The sequence below is a fragment of the Eupeodes corollae genome, chromosome 3, assembly GCF_945859685.1.
Source record: "Eupeodes corollae chromosome 3, idEupCoro1.1, whole genome shotgun sequence".
NCBI classification, from domain to species: Eukaryota; Metazoa; Arthropoda; class Insecta; order Diptera; family Syrphidae; genus Eupeodes; species Eupeodes corollae.
In genome coordinates, this window is record NC_079149.1 from 123,833,894 (window position 1) to 123,856,286 (window position 22,393).

The window sequence follows — 22,393 nt, forward strand, 5'->3', positions numbered from 1 at the left end:
TTCTTTTTTTCTCTTTAGGGAAATGCATTTTATTGCCTTTCAATTGATTCTCATTTCTTTCGTCATGCGTTACGATAAACCTCTCCCGAACCATATGAGTATCGGCGTTCTTGCCGCGACACCAACACCTCATCATCGTATTGGGCGACTTTGTGAATTTTCGGACGCATTATACCACGAACATCGTTTAGCGAAATATCGAGATCTTTGAATGCATTCAACATGAACACGGCAACTATAACAACCAGGAATCCACAAATATCGCCGAGAATATCTTCGAATTTCATGTGAGTGAATTCACGGAAGAGAATTGCCGAAGCAGCTATGACTAGCGACGTAAACATAACATAATAAATCGGAGTAACTATGCCCGTGTTGAAGATGTCTAAAGCTTTGTTTAGATAGTTCATTTGAATGGCAATAAATGTGAAAGTGACAATAATCAAGAACCATGGCATCCAAGTTGCAAAATTATTAACTTTTCCCGAGATGGTATCACGAATGGCCAGACCCAAGGCCTTACACGACATTACCGTCAAACTTCCAATGCCAGAGCATAGATAAATGTAGACCATGACATTCGAGTGTCCATGTCGAGGAGCTATGAAGAGGGCTATGAATACACTACTGCCGAGGATAATCATCACATAGAGTATAAATCCAGGATCGAGGAGTTTGTCGAACAGAATTTGAAGATCCTCGATTTCTTTTTCTTTCGGAGAATGCAGCACTATTATTGTTGATCCCAAAATGCAAAGAAAACATCCGAGTTTTCCGAGTAGATTTAATTTTTCATTGAGAAATTTCGAAGCCATCACAGCAGAAATGATGACACTCAAAGCTCCTAGCGGCGTTACCAAGGAGGCGGGTGCAAACGCATACGCTGTGAAGTTTGCTGCCTCACCGATGCCCACTGAAATGAAAAAAAAAAAAAAAACCAGAGAAAAATTTGTTAATTTTTGAAATCTATTTTGAGTCATATTAAAAATAATTTTTCAGAGAATTGTCTTTCGACATATTTTAAAATTTATAAATCAAACAAAATTTTCTATTACAGGCATATCCAGGCTGGTGAGGAGATTTTTAGGGAGGTATGTAGATATTACGAGAGGTCTTGTAAGGATTGAATGTTTTAAAACGAAAAAGTCGTGAAATACCTAAGTGTCCCGATTTCGAGGAATATCAAGGGAGCTCAGGAAAAATCAAAAAATACATGGAGATACAAAAGGAGGTCTTAATGATGAATGACGTTGCATATCAATTTTTACCACAATATGGTCATTGTACCAATTCCTTTTTAATTTCATGTGGTTAAAACTTTCCGTGAATAAGCACATCATTCACTATTGTTTTCTTTATCGGATCACAAAATTGGACAGAGTTTTAACTTCTCAGGAATTCGATGCTCTGCCTGACTCAATACAAAGAATTGTCTCCCTGTATCCTTACACTGAAATCGGTATTACGGCCGAGCAGAAAATACACTTGACTTGTTTCTCACTTCTGATCCTGATAAGTACACAATCAGTGTATTGGCGCCTCTAGGCATATTTGACCACAGGGTCATATCTGCTAATTTCTCGTGTCAAACTTTAACTCTTTAACTTTTCGCTATGCTTCCTCGGTAGCGAAAAAAGAGGTGAGCTTCCGGTGTTTTAAAGCAAACCTAACTGAGGAAAACCGACAAAAGTTTAGGCAAGCCAGGAATGGCTGCAACGCCTATATACATATATTCGAAGGACCAAATTTTTACATGACCAAAAATTACGGCGAAAAATACTGCAATGTCCCAAAGGTAGTAAGAATTGTTGGTCATTTGTAAAAAACATGAGGAATTCTTCCTGTTCCTCGGTTCCTACGCTTGTTGTCAATGACACACCTTTAGTTAGCTATTGATAAAGCCAACTTATTTGCAAGGTAAGGTAGTTCATCGAAAATTCCCCCTTACCAGATAGTGTCATGACTCCCCCAGTTCTTGAACGCGTAAATGAAAAAATGGGACCAATCTTTTTTGTACCCGAACTGTGGCGAGAGTTCTTAAAGATCTCAACATTCATAAATCCGCTGACCCAGATGGTATCCCCGCTATTATTCTGAAGAGGTGTTCTTCCACGCTAGCAAAACCATATCTCGAGGAACGGAAGCTTCTTAATAACTCACGGTTTTCGTAGCAATGGGTCCACTGGTGATCTCATGGTTCATCTCACCGAACAGTGGAACAAATCTTTACATCGTTTTGGAGAAAGTAAGATTATTGCACTTGATTTTTCAAAGGCATTTGATAAAGTTTGGCATCTTGCTCTCTTATCGAAAATGCGTAGTTTCGGTATCGACGAATCTCTTCCAATACGTGCTGACACTCTTAGCTTTCTTTATTCGTTTCCAGAATCACAACCCTCCTCTTCAGATGTGGAACTGCAACGGCAAAATATGATTAGCTCATTAAATTCCTACCTACACAGCATTGTGCAATGGGGAATAAAAAATCGTGTGGAATTTAATACTTCGAAAACGCAATGCTGTCTTGTGTCGTTAAAGCGAGATACAACCTCTTTGCCACTATCTATGAGTGGCACTTGCATCGACGAAACGGAAAATTCTGATATCCTCGGAATGTGCATTAGCAACCACCTTTTGTGGAGCGATCACATACGCGATGTTGCCAAAAATGCTGCAAGATGTTTAGGTTTTTTGAGAGTTGCAAGAAATGTTTCTCTCGGTCTGATCTGGCTACAATCTACAAAACCTATATACGTCCGAAACTTGAATATAACTCTCATCTCTGGGCTGTTGCTCCAGTAACTTATTTAAGCTTCTTGGACAATAGTCAAAACAGAACTTTTAAAATGATTGGTGACATTAACACCATCAACTCGTATACATCACTCGAACATCGACACAAGGTTTCTTGCCAAAATACTTTATTGTTTATGTTTTTGTTTACAAAGTTATAAGTGTAAAGATAAGCGACTTCACTGCAAGTACCTTCGATTAAAAGACACTGCAATAGCTTTGGAGAGTTGTTGATCTTTAAAGATAAGGGTATATAGCAGAGATTATCCCTCTAGAAAAGATTATTTTATCCCTCTGTAGTACCTGTGCCGTGATGGTTAGTGCGTTGGACTATCTTAATGCATTAGCATTAAGTATTATTGTTTACCTTAGAGTGTATTTAAGGGACCATTAAGTTAGTTGTAAGTTATGGTTAATTAGGCTAGTTTTATGATTTTTTTTCTAGCTTTAAGATTGAAGTAATAAAAATGAATAAAAAAAAAAAAAGTGCGTTGGACTGTCATGCCAGAGGTCTTGGGTTCGAACCCTGTCTGTGCCACCTAAAGTTTTTTTTCACGGGTACTGCCTCTTGCGAGGAATTGACAAATTGTTGTCATGGAAAAGTGCTTTCTCAAATTAGCCGTTCGGATTCGGCATATGAACTGTAGCTCAATTCTTGCAATTATACTCGCACACAGGAATGGTTGAGAGTTGTAGGTCACTAGGCCCTTTTCTACGGGTGTTGCCCCACCTAATTTATTTATTCATTGTTATCCCTCTTTTCTAATCATTCCTTCCTAAAAGTGATTCTAGTTGGAACTATTATTCAAATTGTTATTAATTATAAACAAACTAAAAGCATACAAATTTAAGTTAAATCTACACAAGTAAAGTCGTTGAATTGCGCCTTTATTTTTTGAAACATGATTGAGTATATTTTGAAACATCTAAATAAACAAAAAAATCATAAATTCCCCTAATCACGTAACTCATTTCCAAAAAAAATATTGATTAGGGTTCCTTATCTGTTCTTGATTTGTCTTATCTTTTCCGATACAAAAAAAAAAAACACAAAAAAACATCACCTTTCTTGATTCTAGAATATTTTATTCGCTCTTTTTTCTCTAGTGTTTCTAAATTATTAAAAAACAGGATCTAGATATGAAGAAATTTTGTTGCTTCTGTGAGATGATTGTGAAATTGTTATCTCCAAAAATTCTGTACTAAATTGATTCTTTTGTTTTAAGTACAAAAAAGTTAATTTTATTTTAAATACTTCCTGGACATTGCAGCTTCAACTCAAATATATCTCTATAGATCAATAATCATTTGTTACCAACATGGAGAACTTAATAGTTGTTGTTATGGTACATATAAGTACATATAACGATTATCAATCTAAATAAGTCGATCATTTAATATTCAACTCGAATTACCTACTCTTCTTTTATAATTTATGTGTCACGCTATTACGAGAAGCCTTATAAATGTTCTACATAACAGTCAAAGTAAATTGTGTATTACTTTGTTTTAGCTCAAGATGATGATGAATGAGTAGCACTTACTTGTCAACAATCCAGCCCACCATATCCATTCGCGTAGATATCCAAATCCTCCAGACCCAGCACGAACCTCGCCCAATTTACTCAATCTCAACAAAGCCTTCTTTTTAATAATAAAACTTGAACCAATAAAGAAACAAGACGAAATTGCTAATCCCAGACCAATATAGAATTCATCTTGTGAGTAGAGATCGGAGAATGCAACAGAGGGTGATTGATTGTTGTTTGGGTTGGCATTGGCAGCAGGAGATGAAGCTGCCGTCGATGAGGACATTTTATAAATTTTTGTTCGTTTTCCTTTCTTTTTGTCACTTCACTGGGATGGTTTTGTTTTTGTATAAGAGTACTTATGAACTTTGAATCTCGTGAACAATAATTTATTTATTAGAATAAGTGAGTCATGTTATGCGTGAAGAAAGATAAAACAAAAAAACTTTGTATTTACAAAAATAATGTTATCACTTCCACTTCTTGTTTGAAATTGAAATAGATTTTTTATTTTACCAAAGTCGGGGATTGAACTGGGATTTTGTTGAAATGTCACAAGTGTCAATTTTGATGCGAAAGTTATTGTGAATTGAAACTTATCATAGAGATGGGATTTTTTTCGATATGCACGATTGCTGAATTTAAATAAAGTTGTTATTTTAAAAAATATGTAATCGACACGAACATTTTTCAGAAAAACAGAAGTAAAGAAAATGTTGACTTGCTTTTACAAAAAACGACAAAAATCCTTATGGTCTAAAAATTAAAAAAAATCTATTAATTCTATTAACTTTAAGACAATGCTGTTGCGTCAGATGAAGTACTATTTGACGCTTTGAGTATTGTGAATTTACGCAGCAGTACGATTTTAAAGGTTATGGTCAACCAGAATTCGATCTGCCGGGACGGGTAACAATTATCTACTTTATGTTCCATGTTTTGTTTTGAATTATACTTTGTTGTTAAAAAGAACCACGACCAATTTGAAGTAGTAGATTTTAACAAAGAACACTACGGTCAAACATCAAAACAAAAAGAAAAAACAACACATACAATTATTTGTTGGTATTTATTGCTTATCTTGAGACATTCGGAAATATTTGTAAAAACAATCTTCAGTTTCTCGCAAATAAAATGAAACTCATCATAGTATGATTTCTTATGATTACTTTCATTGGCCCATTTCTTCCTTTAATTTATGTATGAGAAAGGAGAAGTAAGACATTATCTGAACTGTTGCTGTGCACTGTTCACGAAAAACTTCACAAAATTAAAAACTTTTGCTGTTTTAAGGGATAGTGGTATTTTTTGGATTCGATTGCTAAATTATTAAAACAAAAAAACGAAGAAAAAAGGCTTACCTTGCTTGTAAAATTTGATCACGTTCTGTATGAAGTACTAGAACGTAGAGGGCACCGGAGTGATATTTTTCGAAGTGAGGAAGGAACTACCGTAACGGTTAATAACGAGTGACCGAATTTTTTGTTGGCAAAAATTACTTAGCTTAAATTTGATGACATTTTTTACTTCCAATAAGACAGCGGTGCAACTTGTCATATAGGGATTATACTTACACGTTTTTTTTTGCGGGACTATGTTAATTCATTGTCTTTTGCCAAAAAACATCAATTCTTGAAAAATTGGAAGTCAATATTTAAGACACTATTGAAGGCCAGATTTATTTAAAATAAGAAGTGAAAAATTGGACTGATCGAAGGGACAATATTAAAGTCGTAGATTCGGAAATCAAATTTAAAAAATAAATAAAAAATCAACTCCAAAAATGTTTCTGGCATATATTATTTTAAATTTTAAGCATTGATTAATGGTGGTTTGTTTTCAAATAATCGGTTATTTTGACAGTGGCAGGTATCAAACACTTAACAAAAAGTCGGTATCAAGTATCATACTTCCGCAAAACGAAACAAATTATTATGTTTGAAAAAAGTTTGGAATCATGAAAAACTTATTTCCAAACTTAGTTGGAAATTCATTGTCCCCAAATAGAGTGACTTTTTGGTGTGTTTTAAGTGCTGACAGCATCATCATCATAACGAATTAGAAGATATTGATAGGAACCACATGTAGCTTCAATAGGATGTTGCTACTTGCTACAAAACTAACGAAACAATTGTGGAGGCGATGCAATTGGCTGCCAAAATCGTGATTTGACACCGTTCGACTTTTTTCTTCGGGGTTATTTGTAAGAAAAGGTGTTTGTAGAAAAGACAGCAGTTATTTAAGAGATAAAGGACGAGGTAATTCGGCATATTATCGGCTTAAGACCTAAATTATGCCTCAGTGTCATCAAAAATTTAAACCATCGTATGGAGTTGGTCGTCAAGGTGCCTTACCAATAATCAAATTTAGTGACGACTTAAATATTTAAGTGGTCTCTAAATAATGAACCATACCAATAATCAATTTAATAGTCAGCTTGACGCTAAATGTCACTCTAAATTTTAGAGCAGAGAAACGAGTCTTTAACTTCGTGATTAAGTGTAAACGTCATGTTTGTGCTGTCATTGTGACAGTTGGTAGCAAAAGAATTTTTTTTTCTTCTTTGGGATTGTGACACCTCGTCCAAAATGTTTATATCATTAATAATGTATGCATCGTCGGAAATCATAATTAATTTCTACTTTTAATAATTTCACTTAAATACTTGTATGCTGACATTTTAAAAATAAAACAAATACGTATCTGTTAGCATCCCAAACGTAGGGAATGTCATTTCGAACGCAGCTGTCTGTTTGTCAAAAATGTAGTAGATAATGTAATAGAGTTAAAGAAGTGTTTAATTTGGTTATTGGTTAATTTACAAATAAACTCGTCTCTAAAGTTTAATGTAGCGTTTATCTAAACGCTTATTTAGTCAATAATTATTGGTAAGGCCCAAGGTCGCGGTGACCATTTTGAACGATATTTGGTTCTATAAATAATTGAACCATATCAATATGATCATAATAAAAAGCAATGACAACAATTTACTAATTGATTTTTGTTTTATTCAAAAATAAAAAAAATAAAATTCATGCAAACTCAAAAATAAATCGAGAATGTAAAACGACATCAATTTCTACTATACCCTACATGTTATCGATTTAATCGAAATTTCTGCACATAACTACAAATTTGACATTTCCTAAACACAAAAAAATCCAAGCAGCTGTATTCGTTTTCGTTCGTTGTCCACCTTCCCCCACCGACCGACCAGTCAACCATCCACACCTCATCCATCATCATACATTCATACCACACAAAAATTGCACTGCACTTCACTGTTCACTCCGACATCCGAATACGACTCCAGCAGCGTTGCGTTGAGTGTTTTTATTTTATTTTTACACAAAAATCTTGTTTTTAGTTTCTATCAATAAATAATTTCAATTAAAAAATATTACATTATTTTCACTGAATAAATAATGGACCCAATACAACTCTATGAGTTCCATAAAATGTGTCGAATTTGCCTGAAAAACGATTTACTCGTTTCGATATTTAGTCCAACTTTTCTTGTACGACCAATTGATATGGTGGAAAAGTTGAACATTTTCAAGGTGAGCAACAAAGAAATGTTGAAATTAACAACAAAAAGAAGGTCGCCAATTAATAATGCTGCCTTCTGTTATACTTTTTTATATTTTAATTATCTACTCGCTGTGTAAAATGTGAAGCAATTTAATAAATTTTTGTTGTGTTGTTTATTTATGCGACCGCTTACGCACGTACCTACGATTTTTGTTTTGTTTTTTGTTTAGTTTAATCCAGATGATAATCTTCCAACAATGCTGTGCCAATCGTGCCTATATCGGCTAGTTGATGCTTATAATCTCAAGCAGCTTTCAGAGTCCTCCGAGAGTCGGCTGCATGAATATTTGAATTCAACAAACCACCAGCTGGGGGGCTTCGCGAAGCCCTTTATCAACATTTCTTCCATATCAAACGATCGTTTGAGTATTGAGTAGGTTTTATTTTTGCTTCCCTGATATGTTTAGGTTGTAAATGTGAAAATTTCGCAATTTCCAAAACAGGAACCATGAGTCCACATTTTCGTCTGCGCAATCACAATTAGACAGGGACGATGATATATATGATAATATTTGTGATATATTCGACCGCAACAATTCAAATGATATCGAGGTTGAGGATGATGTCTTGAATGACGTGGTGATCGATGTTAGCACTCTCACAAGATCAGACGCCGAGGATACCATCCAAGACACCATAATACTTAGTGGGGATCTTAAACAGGAGATCGAGATAGAACAACCGACTGAGGTAGTAAATATAACGACCAAAGTTGTAAGTTACCATAAAATTAAATAAGCTCTCATTTAAATTAACTAATTTAAATCTTTTGCAGAGTCCCAAAAAAGCACGTATCAAAAAGAAAGAAAATAAACCTCTCAAGGTTCCTGAGCAATGCAATGAATGTGGCAAAGTGTTCGAATATCCTCGATACCTGGAGTCTCATATGAGGATTCATACCGGCGAAAAACCTTTCCAATGTGAAGTAAGTTTATCCCCAAAACGAACTATAAATCCTTTAAAAAATCCTTCTTTTTATAGATTTGTCATAAAGGATTTGCTCAATCGAGTAATCTTTTATTGCATGCACGTGTTCATACTGGAGAACGTCGTTATCAATGTGAAATTTGTAGTCGATTCTTTACAACGACCAGCAACTTAAAAGCGCACAAACAAACCCATTCCGAGGAACGTGTCTATGAATGTGCGCATTGCGATAAACGTTTCAAAACCCAACGTGATTTAGTTAAACACGAGCCAGTACATCGTGAGACAAAAGACATTGTATGTGAGATTTGTAAGAAGACATTTTTAAAAATGTCCTATCTCAATGTACACATCAAGGCTGTTCATAAGGGCATTAAAAATCACAAGTGCACTGGATGCAATAAAATATTTGCCAATAAATCCAATTTAGTGTGTCACATGAGGTTGGTTTTCTTTTTTAACTTTCTTGTCTTCAGAATAATAATTTTTTTTTTAAATTTAGAATTCATACCGGTGAAAAGCCTTATCAATGCAAAGATTGCCCATCGAGTTTTAATCAGTCTTCAGCGTTAGTAAGACATTCCAAAAAGCATTTAAAACAGTAAGTATTTTTTTTTCTAACTCTCTCCAGAAAGCTTATGTATTTTTGTGTTTTATTGAATTTTCAGAGGTCCTCCAATTGGAATACAATTAAATGAAAAAGTGGAATTAGAACATGATAATAATATTCCACCTGAAAACAGTATTATGGAAAATTATTTACCCACCGAAGAAGAAGGAGTAGAACAACTTCTACCCAGTGTACAATCTAGTCTTCTCGAACTCGATGATGCCTTGAAGTGGTAAATTATTCTTGACGAAAAAAAAATTAAAATCAAAATTCGGCAGCTTTATACAACGATTCGATGGGAGAATAGGACAATTCGTTTTAAGTTATCCGCGTGAATAAGGTAAGCATAAGATCAGACAAATCAAAAAATATTGAGGGTTATTAGTAAACAACGAAGCGTGGCAATGATTTGTAGGAGCTATGAACGGACCTGTTTAAATTCACCGGTATTCTAAAGGTATTCTAACTTAGACCTTACGATACCAAATGTGGAGCTCTTGTACTAGGAATTCATTATTTCTCTAGATACTCCGGAAATGGAGAAAGAGAAATCTTTTTAACGAAGAATAGATCCTGCAGTATATACACAGGTGGTCAAAAAAATAGGTGTGAGAAAATTTTTGATATCCACTCTTGACTTGATGTAGCGGTTGTTTTGAATGCAGGCAATAAACCATCATTTTTTTAAAAGAAAGAACAGTTATTCTCTATGAAAATGCTTTTACATTAAGTAATGTAATCCTAAGCAGATAAGTTATTTGTGTTGGAATAAGATTCTGTGTATTCTAGAAGTTGGTCATAAAAATAAGTGTGCTCCACATAAAATCCATATAATATGCTTTATTTTATGGTATAAACTCTTGAGGTGGGTTGTTTAAAATCATTTTATTAGCTTTAAACAATAGTTTTTCATTCATTACTGTTTGAATATGGGTCGTAAAGTCCACTGCTCACCAGAGGAAAGGAAAATAGTTCGTCGACTTAGAGATGAGGGCAAGACCTACAAATTTATTTCGGAGGTCCTACACAGATCTCAAAATTTAATAACAAATGCTCTCAAGCCCAGAGGAATACGCGGAGACCGGCCGAAAAAAAACATCAGTTACCACAGACCGCCTCATACTATTTCTAGCTAAATCTAATTCTTTTATTTCGTCAAGGACTATAGGTGCTGAAATCGATAATGCGGTGGCTTCAGAACTCGAATGTCCCAGGAAGAATCGCTGGGAAAATCTATTCCTTATGGCTAGCAATATAAGGTCCAGAAAATTATTTGCCTTAAACCATGCTAATTGGAGGTTCGGAGGGCGTATAAAAATGGCGAAATATCTTGTGTAGAGATGAAACAAAAGTAAATTTGTTTTTATCGGATTCTGAGCTCAATTTAAGGCAACCAAAAGTTAGGGGCTACCACCCCCGCTACACAGAAAACTATTAAGCACACAGGAGGGAATATAATGGTGTGGGGCTGTTTTTCCTGGTACGGTTTAGGCCCTATATTCCGTTTGAATAAAATCTTAACAAAATACGGATATAGTGATATTTTGGAAGATATCATGTAACCGTTTTCTGAGAAAAAATTGCACCTGCTATGGCACTTTCACCAAGACAACAATCCTAAATATACCGTAGGTTTTGTGAAAGATTGGTTTCGAGAGAAACAAGTATCCGTTGTCCCATGGCCAAGTCAATCACCTGATCTCAATAATGTTGAGAACTTGTGGAATGAGCTTAAGTGTTAGCTAAGGGGTCAATATTTCACTAATGGAAACCAATTGTGGGAAGCGGTTGAAAGAGAATCGTATTCCATACCCCAGAAAACATGCCGAAAGTTAAAAGAGAAAATACCGTGACGACTTTAAAAAGTTTTGGATAATAATGGAAGATACTCAGGTTATTAAAGTAAATAAAACAAACATTGTGATAAGATACAGAAATTATTGTTAAAAACGATAATATTACTAATTTAGGAAGACGCACCTATTTTGTTGTCAAAGTGAAAAAACCTCCATCCGTAGTTTTGGGGCTATATTATCTATAATTGTCATGTATTTCAAAAGCCTTAAAGTGTTTTTTATTTCATTAATATAAGAGCTTTAAAAATATCTACGTACAATTAATATTTCCTTATTTAAAAAGAAATACAAAATGAATTAATACAAAAATTAATTATCACACCTTTTTTTTGACCAGCTGTGTATATAGGATCATTTAGCGGCAACCAGAAAGAATAATCTTCTTGTTTTTATTGAAAGTAATTCTGGTATTGAAAAAGGGAGAATGTCTGAAGATATCCATAGCCATGGACCAAACGTAGCAAACACAAAAAACTTGTTTCATGTTTGACCTGCAATACACCAAAATAACCACCAAACTAAAAGCCATACACGTTAAAGGAAGAAAACTTCACATGACAGCTTCTAAAAGACTATTGTCGAAGTAGTCAATGGATGTCAGAAGACTGCTTTACGATTTGTATCCATAATGGCAAAAGAATCAGCTGCGGTTATGTATTTTTGCTGCGGTTTGGATATTCAAGATGAAGAAAACGACGATCTCAAAGGGTCTACTAAAAGATTGAAAAAAACGCGACAAAAAGAGACAGCTCCTCCTATGAGGCAAAATCCCAAAGACGGCAATGGCCATTACCATCAGAATGGCGATTCTGGCAAGTTACTTTTCTCAGTCTCCTCTCAGCAACAATGAAAAGCCAATTCTTAAAAAGAAGGTGAATATGGCCTGCACTTAAGAGCGGTCATTATTTTAGTCGATAATACAGGGACAGAAACAGTGATTGGGCAAAACAAAAAAAGACACATTCGAGAGAAAAGAAGATACCGTTAGGCTGGACACTTAGTGCGCATGAGTAAAGAGAAACGAGTCCGGAAAGGCTTTTGTAGTACATTTTACTGTAGCCGACGGCTAGGCAAACCATACTTATGCTGGAGAGATGAGGTAGACTTGAGATGCGCAACTGGATGGATCAAGATAAATGGAGAGACATTTTGAATGAGCCCTTGATCAGATTTCGTTTGTTGACCTAAAGATGATGGGTTAGGATGACAGGAAATTAATGTCGTTAATTATAGGGTCAAAGATAGAATGCCTAGAAGGTACTGAGGCAAAGAAAAAAAAACAGCTAGTACTAACTTGAAGCACCACCTTCACTTAATACAGCTCAGGAAGTCAGTTAAAAGCAAAACCTGCTGAATCAGTGATCAGCCTAACAAAAATAATACTATACTCAGCATTTCATCCACCAATCCTTCCGTAATCATTCCCAATAATGAAAAAAGAAATAAACTAATGGAAGGTCAATATGAGTCGCCTTAAAAATTACAATGTAAGTCTTCAGTTTTGAAAGATGAAACGTTTTACCTTTAACAAGATTGTTTTTCTTGACTAAGCTAACTATCGCAGTTAACAAACTACGAATTGAGCTTCCTCAACCTTTGCAGTCAAAACTGGGATCATTCTATTTTTATGTGAAACAAAACAATAGAAAGAAATAATGCGATAACGATATATGATTTTTTTTGAGTACATAAATCAAACTGTTAGCTGAAACGAAAGCGTTGGCTTGTTCATTGCGTTTAGAATGTCGCTGCTGAAATTTCAAGCCCTAGAGCTACTTTGCCGTCATATAAACTGCCAATAAATTGTATCTACGATTTCAAGAAAAATACATTTCCCCCCAAGTATTTAGCTTTTAGCTTATTTTTCAATTTTCTCAATTTTATGTAGTTTTGCAAAATATTTTGAATATCGTTAAACATAATATTCATTTAGTAACATATTCACAACTGAGCTCATTAATTTATTTTCTTACAGCATTTCGTTGTGACAGTATTTTTTTGCGGCCCTGAGGTGAGCTAGTCTACAACTTGATCAGCGGTCTTCCTCAAACGTATAAACACCATTTTTGTTTAGCGTTTGTTAATAAATAAAAATTTATAAAACAATACAAACAAACAAATATTATATGAATCTCTTTTTGTTTTGTTTTTAAGAAACTTCAATCGAATAGTATATTTAAATAAGCTTAAAAATTTACTCACATACCACATAAAAACACATCCATGTGGATTTTGACTGATTTTTTGTGTAACATTTATTTTTATTAAGAAAGATTTATTATTTTTTGTTTACAATTTATTAAGTAGACTGGGGATTTATTTTACCAATAATTTAATTTTATTGTTTTGAAAATCATACAAAATAAAAGATTTATTTTTAAGCAATTTTTTTAATTACTTAATTTTATACATGAATTATACTTAGATATATAAAAATTAAATATAAATGTATATTTACTTGTAGGTAAACTAAATAAAGACGAACAATCTTTTCTTTGTTTTTTATCAAACAAACTTTGTTTTGTAAGTTAAGCGAAGGTGTGAGTTATTTCATCGGCAGCTATTTCAATTTTAGCATCGATTGTTGTCTTATCAGAATGTATCTCAGCTGTAACATCGGTGAAGAGCTTATCCCATTCCCATACTTCATCTTCTTCATCTAAGCTATCTTGAGTTTGGAGACATCTTGTTAGGATGGTTAAGTCAACGTCTTCAATAGCGGAAAAGGCATTCTGAGACAGTAAATCGGAGTTGAGTTCTTTTAAAGTTACAACACGATCAACAACAACTCTGAAAATAGAATTCAGTTGAAGATAAAAATAAGTTTGAAATGTTTGCTTCTTACGAAGGTGGTTCAACAATTTCGTTCATAATTATCTCATCTTTAACATCATCCAAATCCGGTATGATGGGAATATCATCTTCCGGGGGTGAGCTATCCGATGATTTTTGGGAATGACGAAATCTTTCACTGAAATTTAAATTTATTACAAACAAAACAAAAACTAACATACAATTTTCTTTTTACTCTTCCAGTAAATTTTTGTTCCGGTTCCTGAAAAATGATTATTTTTATTAGTAAGAATCATGATTGTAACTTAGGTCTAACTTTGATGATTTCAATCCACTATCAGCCCATCCTCCTGATATTCGTCTTGGTGGTAATTTCGAATCGGAGGAATCAGTTGTTGTGTCTTGATTGATATCGATGCTCAGGTCAAGTGATATATCCTTTTCTGGAGTAGTTGTTGAAGAACCTGATTGTTGTTTCTGTTGACTCGAACGACGTCCCTTTCGAGCTGTTGTCTATTAAATAATACTCATAGTTTATTTTTGAAAATCTTTTAACTTAATAAAGTAATTAAGAAATAAGTACCTTTCTTATTGAAAGTTTTAATTCTTCTGCCCAATCCATCATTTGATGATAATTTTTTGAATTGAAGGTCTTTAGGTTCTTATCGTACAACTTTTTCTATTTTAAAGATATGATTTTGTATATCATTTAATTTTTCTTTTTGTTTGTTTATTTTTGTTTCCATAAAAGGTAACCATAACAACAGGTTGCAATTTTGCACCTTGCTGCATCAGTACGTGCAGAATGCAGGTGCTAAAAAGTGTTGCTGCTGCAGGTTATTTTTTAGTATTAGGATCATTTAAGTATTCGTTTTAAAAAAGTTGGTTGTCATAAACGCCTCAAAAAATTTTGCAGAGGGGGTTGATTTAGAAATCTATTAGCGAGTAATAAAAATAAGCTAGAAACAAATACGTTATGTAAACTTCATATTTATTTTGAAATTCGTTAAAACTTTTTTAGTAAGTCAAATTTTGTGTAAGGAAAATGTCGAATATACAGCTTATTGTATAGCTTAATTTAACTAACAAAGATTCTGATTCAATGCATAATTAAATTTTAAAATTGGTTTAGAAACTCTTTTGAGAATAAAGGAATTGAAATAGATCAAAAAAGATCCGAAGTTAGGAATATAGCAATAAGTAAATTTCATTATAGAGTAAAATCCTTCAACATTAAACATTTGATTTGATTAGCGCCGCATTAGAGCTAACGTAGGTTATATAACACTTTTCAGGTCGTAGGTCATCCTAGAAGCTAAAAGAAATAATTTGTTGGGGAAAATTTTTGAAATTATTTGAGTTAGCTTTTGAGCAGTAGAATATAGCATGAAGCAGTAGAATTTTGCAATACCTTCAATAATAAAAATTAAAAACATACACGCGCGGTGATAATATTTTATGTTATCATTTAAAATTCAAAAAACTCCGATTATTCGAAAACGCAATGTTACCGTTTCTGACGTTTTTTTTTAGAAAATAAAAGCAAATTTTTAAAAATCTAATTACCTTACCATGGAATACGCCTCCTAATTTATTTAAACCATTTAAAACTATAGCACTTCAGGAAGACGACAATGAAACGCAGTGGCCTGTAAATAAATTTACTACTCCTTAATGGAGGAAACCTTCTAGTTAGTCTTTCTTTTAAATTCAGAACTTTACTTCGCAAATCTCTACTTTAAGTTCATAGTACAAAAAGGACCAACAAAATTACTGTCTTCAAAACACTCCTCAGGTAAGCTACAAGTCCACCACGATTTGTATTTTGTCAATTTGGCCAATCAGATACTAGAAACATGCCTAACCTTCAACTCCCTTATGTCGTCTGAACCTGCCCATTGCAATACGACTATTTAAGAGTACTGGCGGTGTCCATAATTGTAGAGTAGAGGGATTAAAAATTAAGTTAAATATTCAATAATTAATTTCAACTTAATAATTTTTCTTTAAAGGTTTTCGACGATTGGTGGTACGAACCATCATACAAACTTCTTATTCAAAAAGCGAATATAAAGTGAAACCGAAGGTGGATCTCCAAAGCTTACTAAATAGTTAAGAGAAGAGGGAAATGTCATGCTGCATATCGTGGATGGCCATCAACATTTTATATGACAGGTTGTTTTAATTTGAAACCTTGAGGAAGACAAAAAAGTCACAGAAATGGTTTTCTGGCATTATTTATTTGCAGACGTACATTTAAGTGTCATTTAAATTTCTTAAACTGTTCTGAATCTTATTTAAAATCAGTTATGCGATTTTTAAAATCATTTTCAAATGCAAATAATATGATAAAAATAAGGCATATACCGAAACAATCATAATCAGACAATATTACGAATCTCGAAATCCGTTCGTAATTCAAAATTGTATGAGATTTTCAACTACGAAAGCTAATTGTTAACAGCATTTTTAGGGATTCGTTAAAGTTTTCGATTAAGATGGAATTTATTTATAGCTATCAAAGAATTTCGATTATATTTCTGAAAGTTGAAAATTTACAGAATTTGTTTTAGGTTAGAATTTACTTACTCCTTAAACGGTTTTCAGGTGTTCTTGAGGAGCACTTAAATTAAAACTCAAAGCCATTCCTACCGTCCCAATAGATGAAGTAACACGAAATTTACAGCTTGGTTTGTAAATTTATTTAAATGAAAAGAAAAATTGCAAGCATTTAAATTTCTGGCTTTTTAACAACTTTGTCTTTTTGCCTAAAGCGAAAAGTAAATGCCGGAAAGTTAGAGAAAAAAGGTCAACAATTATCTTTCAAGGAAAAAAACAACAAGTAAATGCCAGAAAGTAAGATAAAAAGAGGACAAAAGTTCTTTTCCAATGAAAAAAAAAACGACAACATCTAATGTAAAGAATTTCCTTGCTTATTTCTAATAAGAAAAATCTTCAGACACACATTTTTGATGTATTATAGGAACAATGCCTTTGTGTCAGATTAAATACCAAAAATGTAAAAGTAGGCTATAAGTAACGCCTTAATGCATTTCGTTTAGTATATTCAATATTACATCTATTTTAAATTCATGCATAACTTTTAAGCGTTTTGAAATATCATAAGTCTACACAACTTTTATCAACCATTTATAAATACGACTTTACTTAACTATTACATTTGATAAGTTCTTAAGGCAATAATAGTTAATACAATTAGTATAATTTTAGTTCAAGAAGCCGCCTCTGTGTAGAAAGTGAAATTGTTACTAATAGAAATAAGGTCTGGTAGCACTTTTACTAAACTAAAATTTGACATTTAAAATGTAAACAAAAACACACTTGCTTAACGAAATCAACAACCAACCTCAAAAAACATTGGACAAATAATTGAATTGGAACATTTGTTAATAAATCGAAAGTAAAAAATGCCTCCAAAATCATCAAATAAGAAAACTCAAATATCATGGTTCTCATGCGATAAGTGTCAAAGAACAATTATTTCGAAGGACCGCGACAATCATGAACAAAATTGCTCCACTCAAGATACAGCCGGCTGCTTAGCTTATGATTACATTCAAGACCATCGCCTCGTTACCATGAATTTCACTAAAAGATCTTTTGCCATCGATGAATTAAATGAAACCTCACCGAAATATGTAAATAATTTGGTTTTTATCAGTGAAAGTGCCATGAAGTTATGTGAATTCAGGATAGGACAGCCGGTAGTTATTCGATCAAGGTCGAATGAAGACCTTGCACCGATAGTGCGTTATGTTTGGCCAGTTTCGGAGAAATTTCTTTCCACCGTATTTTTCAGTATAGAAGGTAAGTTCAGTTGTATTTTTTTCCAAGTTTCTAGATTTCAACTTCTGCATTTCAAACAGATTACGAAACATATTGGCAAAGCTACATAAACACCCCGATTAGCCTTGAAAAACTGTCCTACAACGCAAAACCAGCTAAACAAGTAACCCTTAAATCAAAAAATGATGAAGAACTTCATAATCTGTCCTTACCCGATGTCAAGCTCATGCTCAAGAAGCAAATAAAAGATTTGATATTAACCAGCGGCAGCAAGGTTGTCCTTAATTTTTACAACAAGCGTCTAGAGTTTGTTGTAAGTTCACAGAACTCTTCCATTACCGACACAGACATAACCTTAGAGTCTGAACTTGAAAGACTTAGCCTGAAAGACAAATTCTTCACGGTTGTCAACTCAACAGCAGTTGAAATAGAATCAAAAGAAGCAATTTCAGCTTCAATTGATGATACCCCAACCCCTCAAGGTGTTAAAATTGAAGACATTGGTGGATTACGAGAACAGATGCTTAAAGTCGAAGAAACAATGCGTATTGCTCTGGGACTAACTAAATTACCAAATGGTTAGGTACGCTCTGACCTTCCAAACACAACCTTGTCTAAATAAAGACTTTTCTCTTTGCAGGTGTAAAAGTATCTCGAGGACTTCTTTTGTATGGCCCTTCAGGATGTGGTAAGAGTATGATTTGCCAAGCTATATCCAACTTGTCTACAGCTCATGTTATCCGAATAAATACCAGTGAATTGTTTAGCAAATTCCTGGGAGAAACCGAAAAGAATCTAACCCAACAGATTGAGGTAGGATTTCGTAACTATCCTCAACCAACTCTGATCATAGTCGAGGACATTGAAAACCTTTGTCCCAAACAAGAAGTCAATGAAACTGTTAAAAGAGTTTCTGTGGCTTTCCTCTCGATTCTTGATAGTTTTAATGTTCGACAGGACGCGACACGTCTCTTTGTTCTCGCCACCACCACAAACATTGAAAATCTAAACGTTGGAGTACGACGATGTGGCCGTTTGGATTGTGAGGTGGAAGTTCCAGCTCCCTCTCCACAGGCTCGCTTGGAAATACTTCAATGTCACCTCGCCAATATAGACCATGATCTGAAGGACGATTTCGTTGTTGAAGTAGCAAATGTGTGTCATGGTTTTGTTGGTTCGGATCTTTCGAACCTAATCTACACTGCCTCGCTGGCTGCTGTGAAGAATGGACGCACTAGAATGCAATTGGACGACATAAATGATGCCCTAAGTCATGTAAAACCAAGTGCCATGCGAGAAGTTCTCATTGAGAACCCCAACGTCAAATGGGAAGACATCGGCGGACAGGATGAACTCAAACATAAACTTAAACAAGCCATTGAATGGCCTCTACTCTATCCAGAGAAATTCACGCGTCTGGGCATCAAACCTCCTCGGGGTATTCTTATGTTTGGCCCTCCGGGTTGTTCAAAGACTTTGATCGCAAAGGCATTGGCCACCGAGAGCAAGGTGAACTTCCTCTCCATCAAAGGTCCCGAACTATTCTCCATGTGGGTGGGAGAATCAGAACGAGCTGTGCGTGAGGTGTTTCGCAAGGCCCGTCAGGTTGCCCCATCGATAATTTTCTTCGACGAAATCGATGCCATCGGAGGAGAACGGAGCTCCGAAGGTGGTGGAACATCGGTGAAGGAACGCGTCTTAACACAGCTTCTCACCGAATTGGATGGTGTGAATATTTTAAAAGATGTCACAATCGTCGCTGCCACAAATAGGCCTGACATGATCGATAAGGCTTTATTGAGACCTGGACGTATAGATAGGATTGTTTATGTTGGTTTGCCGGATGCCAAATCCCGACGAGAAATACTTAAGATCAAGCTCAGAAAAATGCCTCTAGCCGATGATGTTGATTTGGATGAACTTGTCAAACGAACTGAGGGTTATTCGGGGGCAGAAATTCAAGCTGTTTGTCATGAAGCTGCCTTAAAGTCACTCGAAGACGATTTTGATGCTCAGTTCATAAGTTGGAAAGAGTTCGAATACACCCTAAAAACTGTCCAACCAAGAACTAGTCCGGAGCTGTTGAAGTTGTACGACGATTACTTGAAACAAAGTTAGATCTTTTTTTACAGAAATAAAAGTTTTATAAATAAAATAAGAAATTTATTTAAATAGCTCCCAGAAATTTACAGGATTCGGGGAATATCTTAAATAATCTTTTTATCTAAACACCGAAAACAGCAGTAGGTCCTTCGTCGGCGGCTGCATCGTCTGTCAGAAGCGATACACTGCCTGCTTCACCTTCCTCTTCTGATTTCTTCTCAAAGCCCTCTGTGGTTTCTTTGGATTTGGCTATCAAAGCGTAAATATACTTTGTAAAACCAGGTTTTGAGATCAAACCATCCTCGTCGACCATATTAATCAATGGACACACCATTGGAGACTCCACAACCAAAATATACTGACATGTTTTTGGCTCAAGCAAATACATGGAGACCGAGGAAGTCGATGACGATGCAACACACATCAACTTGACATCGGTCTCACGAAGGTTGCCAGTCTTGTCACATCGACTACCGGCTCCATAGTGATTCCAGAGGGTTGTGTCGGCATCATTGGGATTTCGACGCAACCGTTTGGCAGGGTGGGATTTCAACCAATCCCGGTGTAAGTCCTCCTTGAAGTAGCCCAACATAACTTCTGTCTCGGATTTCTTGTCTTTGTGGAACTGGCGAACATGACGACCAAAGCAGAATTCATACTTCCACCATCCGGTGCCCTGAAAGAAAATGAAGATTCACTTAATGAGCGATCCAAATCGAAACAAACTAGGAGCTTACCCCAATTAAACAATTTCCAAAGAGAAAATCATACAGAGCTTCGTATTCTTCTCGAGCAAAGTCGACTTTTCTCTTGGGCAAATCGATTTCATCTCCAAAAGCTGCAGATGGGGAGACAGTGATGTCTTCTGAAATAACGAATGGTTTTGAGGCCATTCCCGCAAGAACCTTCTGTAAATCGGCAACATTCAAGCCATCCACCGAGAATTGTCGATTGTTTCCGAAAACATCGATTTTGCTGAGATCGGTCATTTGAAAGTCCTCCAAGTTCTGCTTCAACAAGCTCAATGGCTTCCTAGCAACTTCGGGAGAGTTGAAGCATTTAATTGGGATTTCTTTAGATTCTTCAGGTAAGAAGGCGGGATGCAGGCAGAGAGAGGAAGTTAAGATGATCGCTTCGTAGTTACAACTTGAGGTCTCTTTGAAGGAATAGATGGCATTTTTGCCATGTGGATAGCAGACGTAACGAATCTTTGTTGTTCGTGGCTCGTTGTTGAGATCACAGAGGGTTCCATTGCCCATGTCAAGTTCTAAATAGGGATAGTGAACGTTGTCGATTCGTGTGGTCTTGAATTGAATTCCATCTTTGCGATCTTGGGCGAGCTTTTGGGTTAGTTTTTCTTGTTTATCATCACTCCAACGGCCGAGGTAGTATTCCTGGAATTTGACGCTTTTGCCTGGAATTTCAAAACATTATTTAAAACCTCTTAAGAGACTTTTACAAGCTAGTTACCTTCTCTTTCTTCGTGATATTGTTTGATGTGGAAACCGTGACAGATTTCATAAGACCAATAAGCTTCAATGCGATAGGAACAACTTATAGATGAGAACATGGGCTGAATAAGTTGCAGAGGAGCTTTAATATAAAATAAGTTAATGAATTATTGGACCAAAAGACGGATAAGTCAACTTACACAATCCAGTGTAATCTAAATTCTTTTCCTCACGACTTTCCTCAGCAATTGGAATGGCGCACGAGTACTCCTCATTGTCGTGGGTGTGAAATTTTGAAAGTTGGTATTTCGAATTCTTTAGGAACACAAAAAGTTAGTCAAATTTACATTAGAAGAGAAGAAACAAATACTCAACGAAGTCTTCATCATTCAGATCTGGAGGTAGTTCGAATTCAATTTTGTAAAGAATCGAGTCATCGAAGTCCTTAGCTTCATGAGCACAAGCTAGTTGGAGGCTGATAGCACAGATAGCAATTAGAATGTTTTGCAGAATCATTCTAGACGTGCAAAAACGATTTTATAAGGTTTTTAGGGCTTTTTTAAGTTTTATTATCTGGACTAAAATGATTGGACCGCCACGGTAGAGGATAAGATTTTTGTTTTTCTTATACGAGCATTCGATGACGTTTTAAATTCAATGACAGTTGACACCTGACAAACTTCAATATACAGGAATGTCCAAGAGGCTGGATCTGTTTGGATACATTTTTTCATATCGTTTTCCAAAATTACTTTGGAGCCATTTCATGTTGATGTTTCATCATTTAAACTGTTTTTTATTTTATGGTTAAAAACATATTGGAACATTTAAACTAAAAAAAAGAGTGGGAGCAAAATAAAATTGTGAACAATTGTCTCCTTCAAAGAAACTTATTTATTTAGATTAATTTTGTACGCAGTTTTTTTTACAACA

The 22,393-nt window shown here is 34.9% G+C and overlaps 5 protein-coding genes across 5 annotated transcripts; 2 read left to right on the forward strand and 3 right to left on the reverse strand.

The window, feature by feature from the left end:
* Nucleotides 1-23: 23 nt before the first annotated feature.
* LOC129949516 (magnesium transporter NIPA2) lies at nt 24-4,844 on the reverse strand. Its single transcript, XM_056061033.1, has 2 exons — nt 4,338-4,844; nt 24-913 (listed from the first exon to the last, which is right to left on the reverse strand). The coding sequence occupies exons 1-2, from the start codon at nt 4,606-4,608 to the stop codon at nt 63-65; spliced, it is 1,122 nt and encodes a 373-aa protein (XP_055917008.1). The 5' UTR covers nt 4,609-4,844; the 3' UTR covers nt 24-62.
* Nucleotides 4,845-7,333: 2,489 nt separating this feature from the next.
* Nucleotides 7,334-9,781, forward strand: LOC129951750 (zinc finger protein 761-like). Its single transcript, XM_056064072.1, has 7 exons — nt 7,334-7,882; nt 8,084-8,286; nt 8,357-8,627; nt 8,689-8,838; nt 8,895-9,283; nt 9,343-9,441; nt 9,509-9,781. The coding sequence occupies exons 1-7, from the start codon at nt 7,748-7,750 to the stop codon at nt 9,684-9,686; spliced, it is 1,425 nt and encodes a 474-aa protein (XP_055920047.1). The 5' UTR covers nt 7,334-7,747; the 3' UTR covers nt 9,687-9,781.
* A 3,895-nt stretch (nt 9,782-13,676) lies between these two features.
* On the reverse strand, nt 13,677-14,887 carry LOC129951751 (intraflagellar transport protein 43 homolog). Its single transcript, XM_056064073.1, has 5 exons — nt 14,683-14,887; nt 14,416-14,612; nt 14,335-14,361; nt 14,152-14,277; nt 13,677-14,096 (listed from the first exon to the last, which is right to left on the reverse strand). Exons 1-5 carry the CDS (start codon nt 14,722-14,724, stop codon nt 13,835-13,837), a joined length of 654 nt encoding a protein of 217 aa, XP_055920048.1. The 5' UTR covers nt 14,725-14,887; the 3' UTR covers nt 13,677-13,834.
* A 2,563-nt stretch (nt 14,888-17,450) lies between these two features.
* LOC129950056 (ribosome biogenesis protein SPATA5) lies at nt 17,451-20,076 on the forward strand. The gene is made up of 3 exons (XM_056061845.1): nt 17,451-17,927; nt 17,987-18,484; nt 18,547-20,076. The coding sequence occupies exons 1-3, from the start codon at nt 17,528-17,530 to the stop codon at nt 20,022-20,024; spliced, it is 2,376 nt and encodes a 791-aa protein (XP_055917820.1). The 5' UTR covers nt 17,451-17,527; the 3' UTR covers nt 20,025-20,076.
* LOC129950057 (endoplasmic reticulum lectin 1) lies at nt 20,048-22,102 on the reverse strand. The gene is made up of 5 exons (XM_056061846.1): nt 21,836-22,102; nt 21,661-21,775; nt 21,480-21,602; nt 20,747-21,423; nt 20,048-20,685 (listed from the first exon to the last, which is right to left on the reverse strand). Exons 1-5 carry the CDS (start codon nt 21,974-21,976, stop codon nt 20,131-20,133), a joined length of 1,611 nt encoding a protein of 536 aa, XP_055917821.1. The 5' UTR covers nt 21,977-22,102; the 3' UTR covers nt 20,048-20,130.
* Nucleotides 22,103-22,393: the final 291 nt, after the last annotated feature.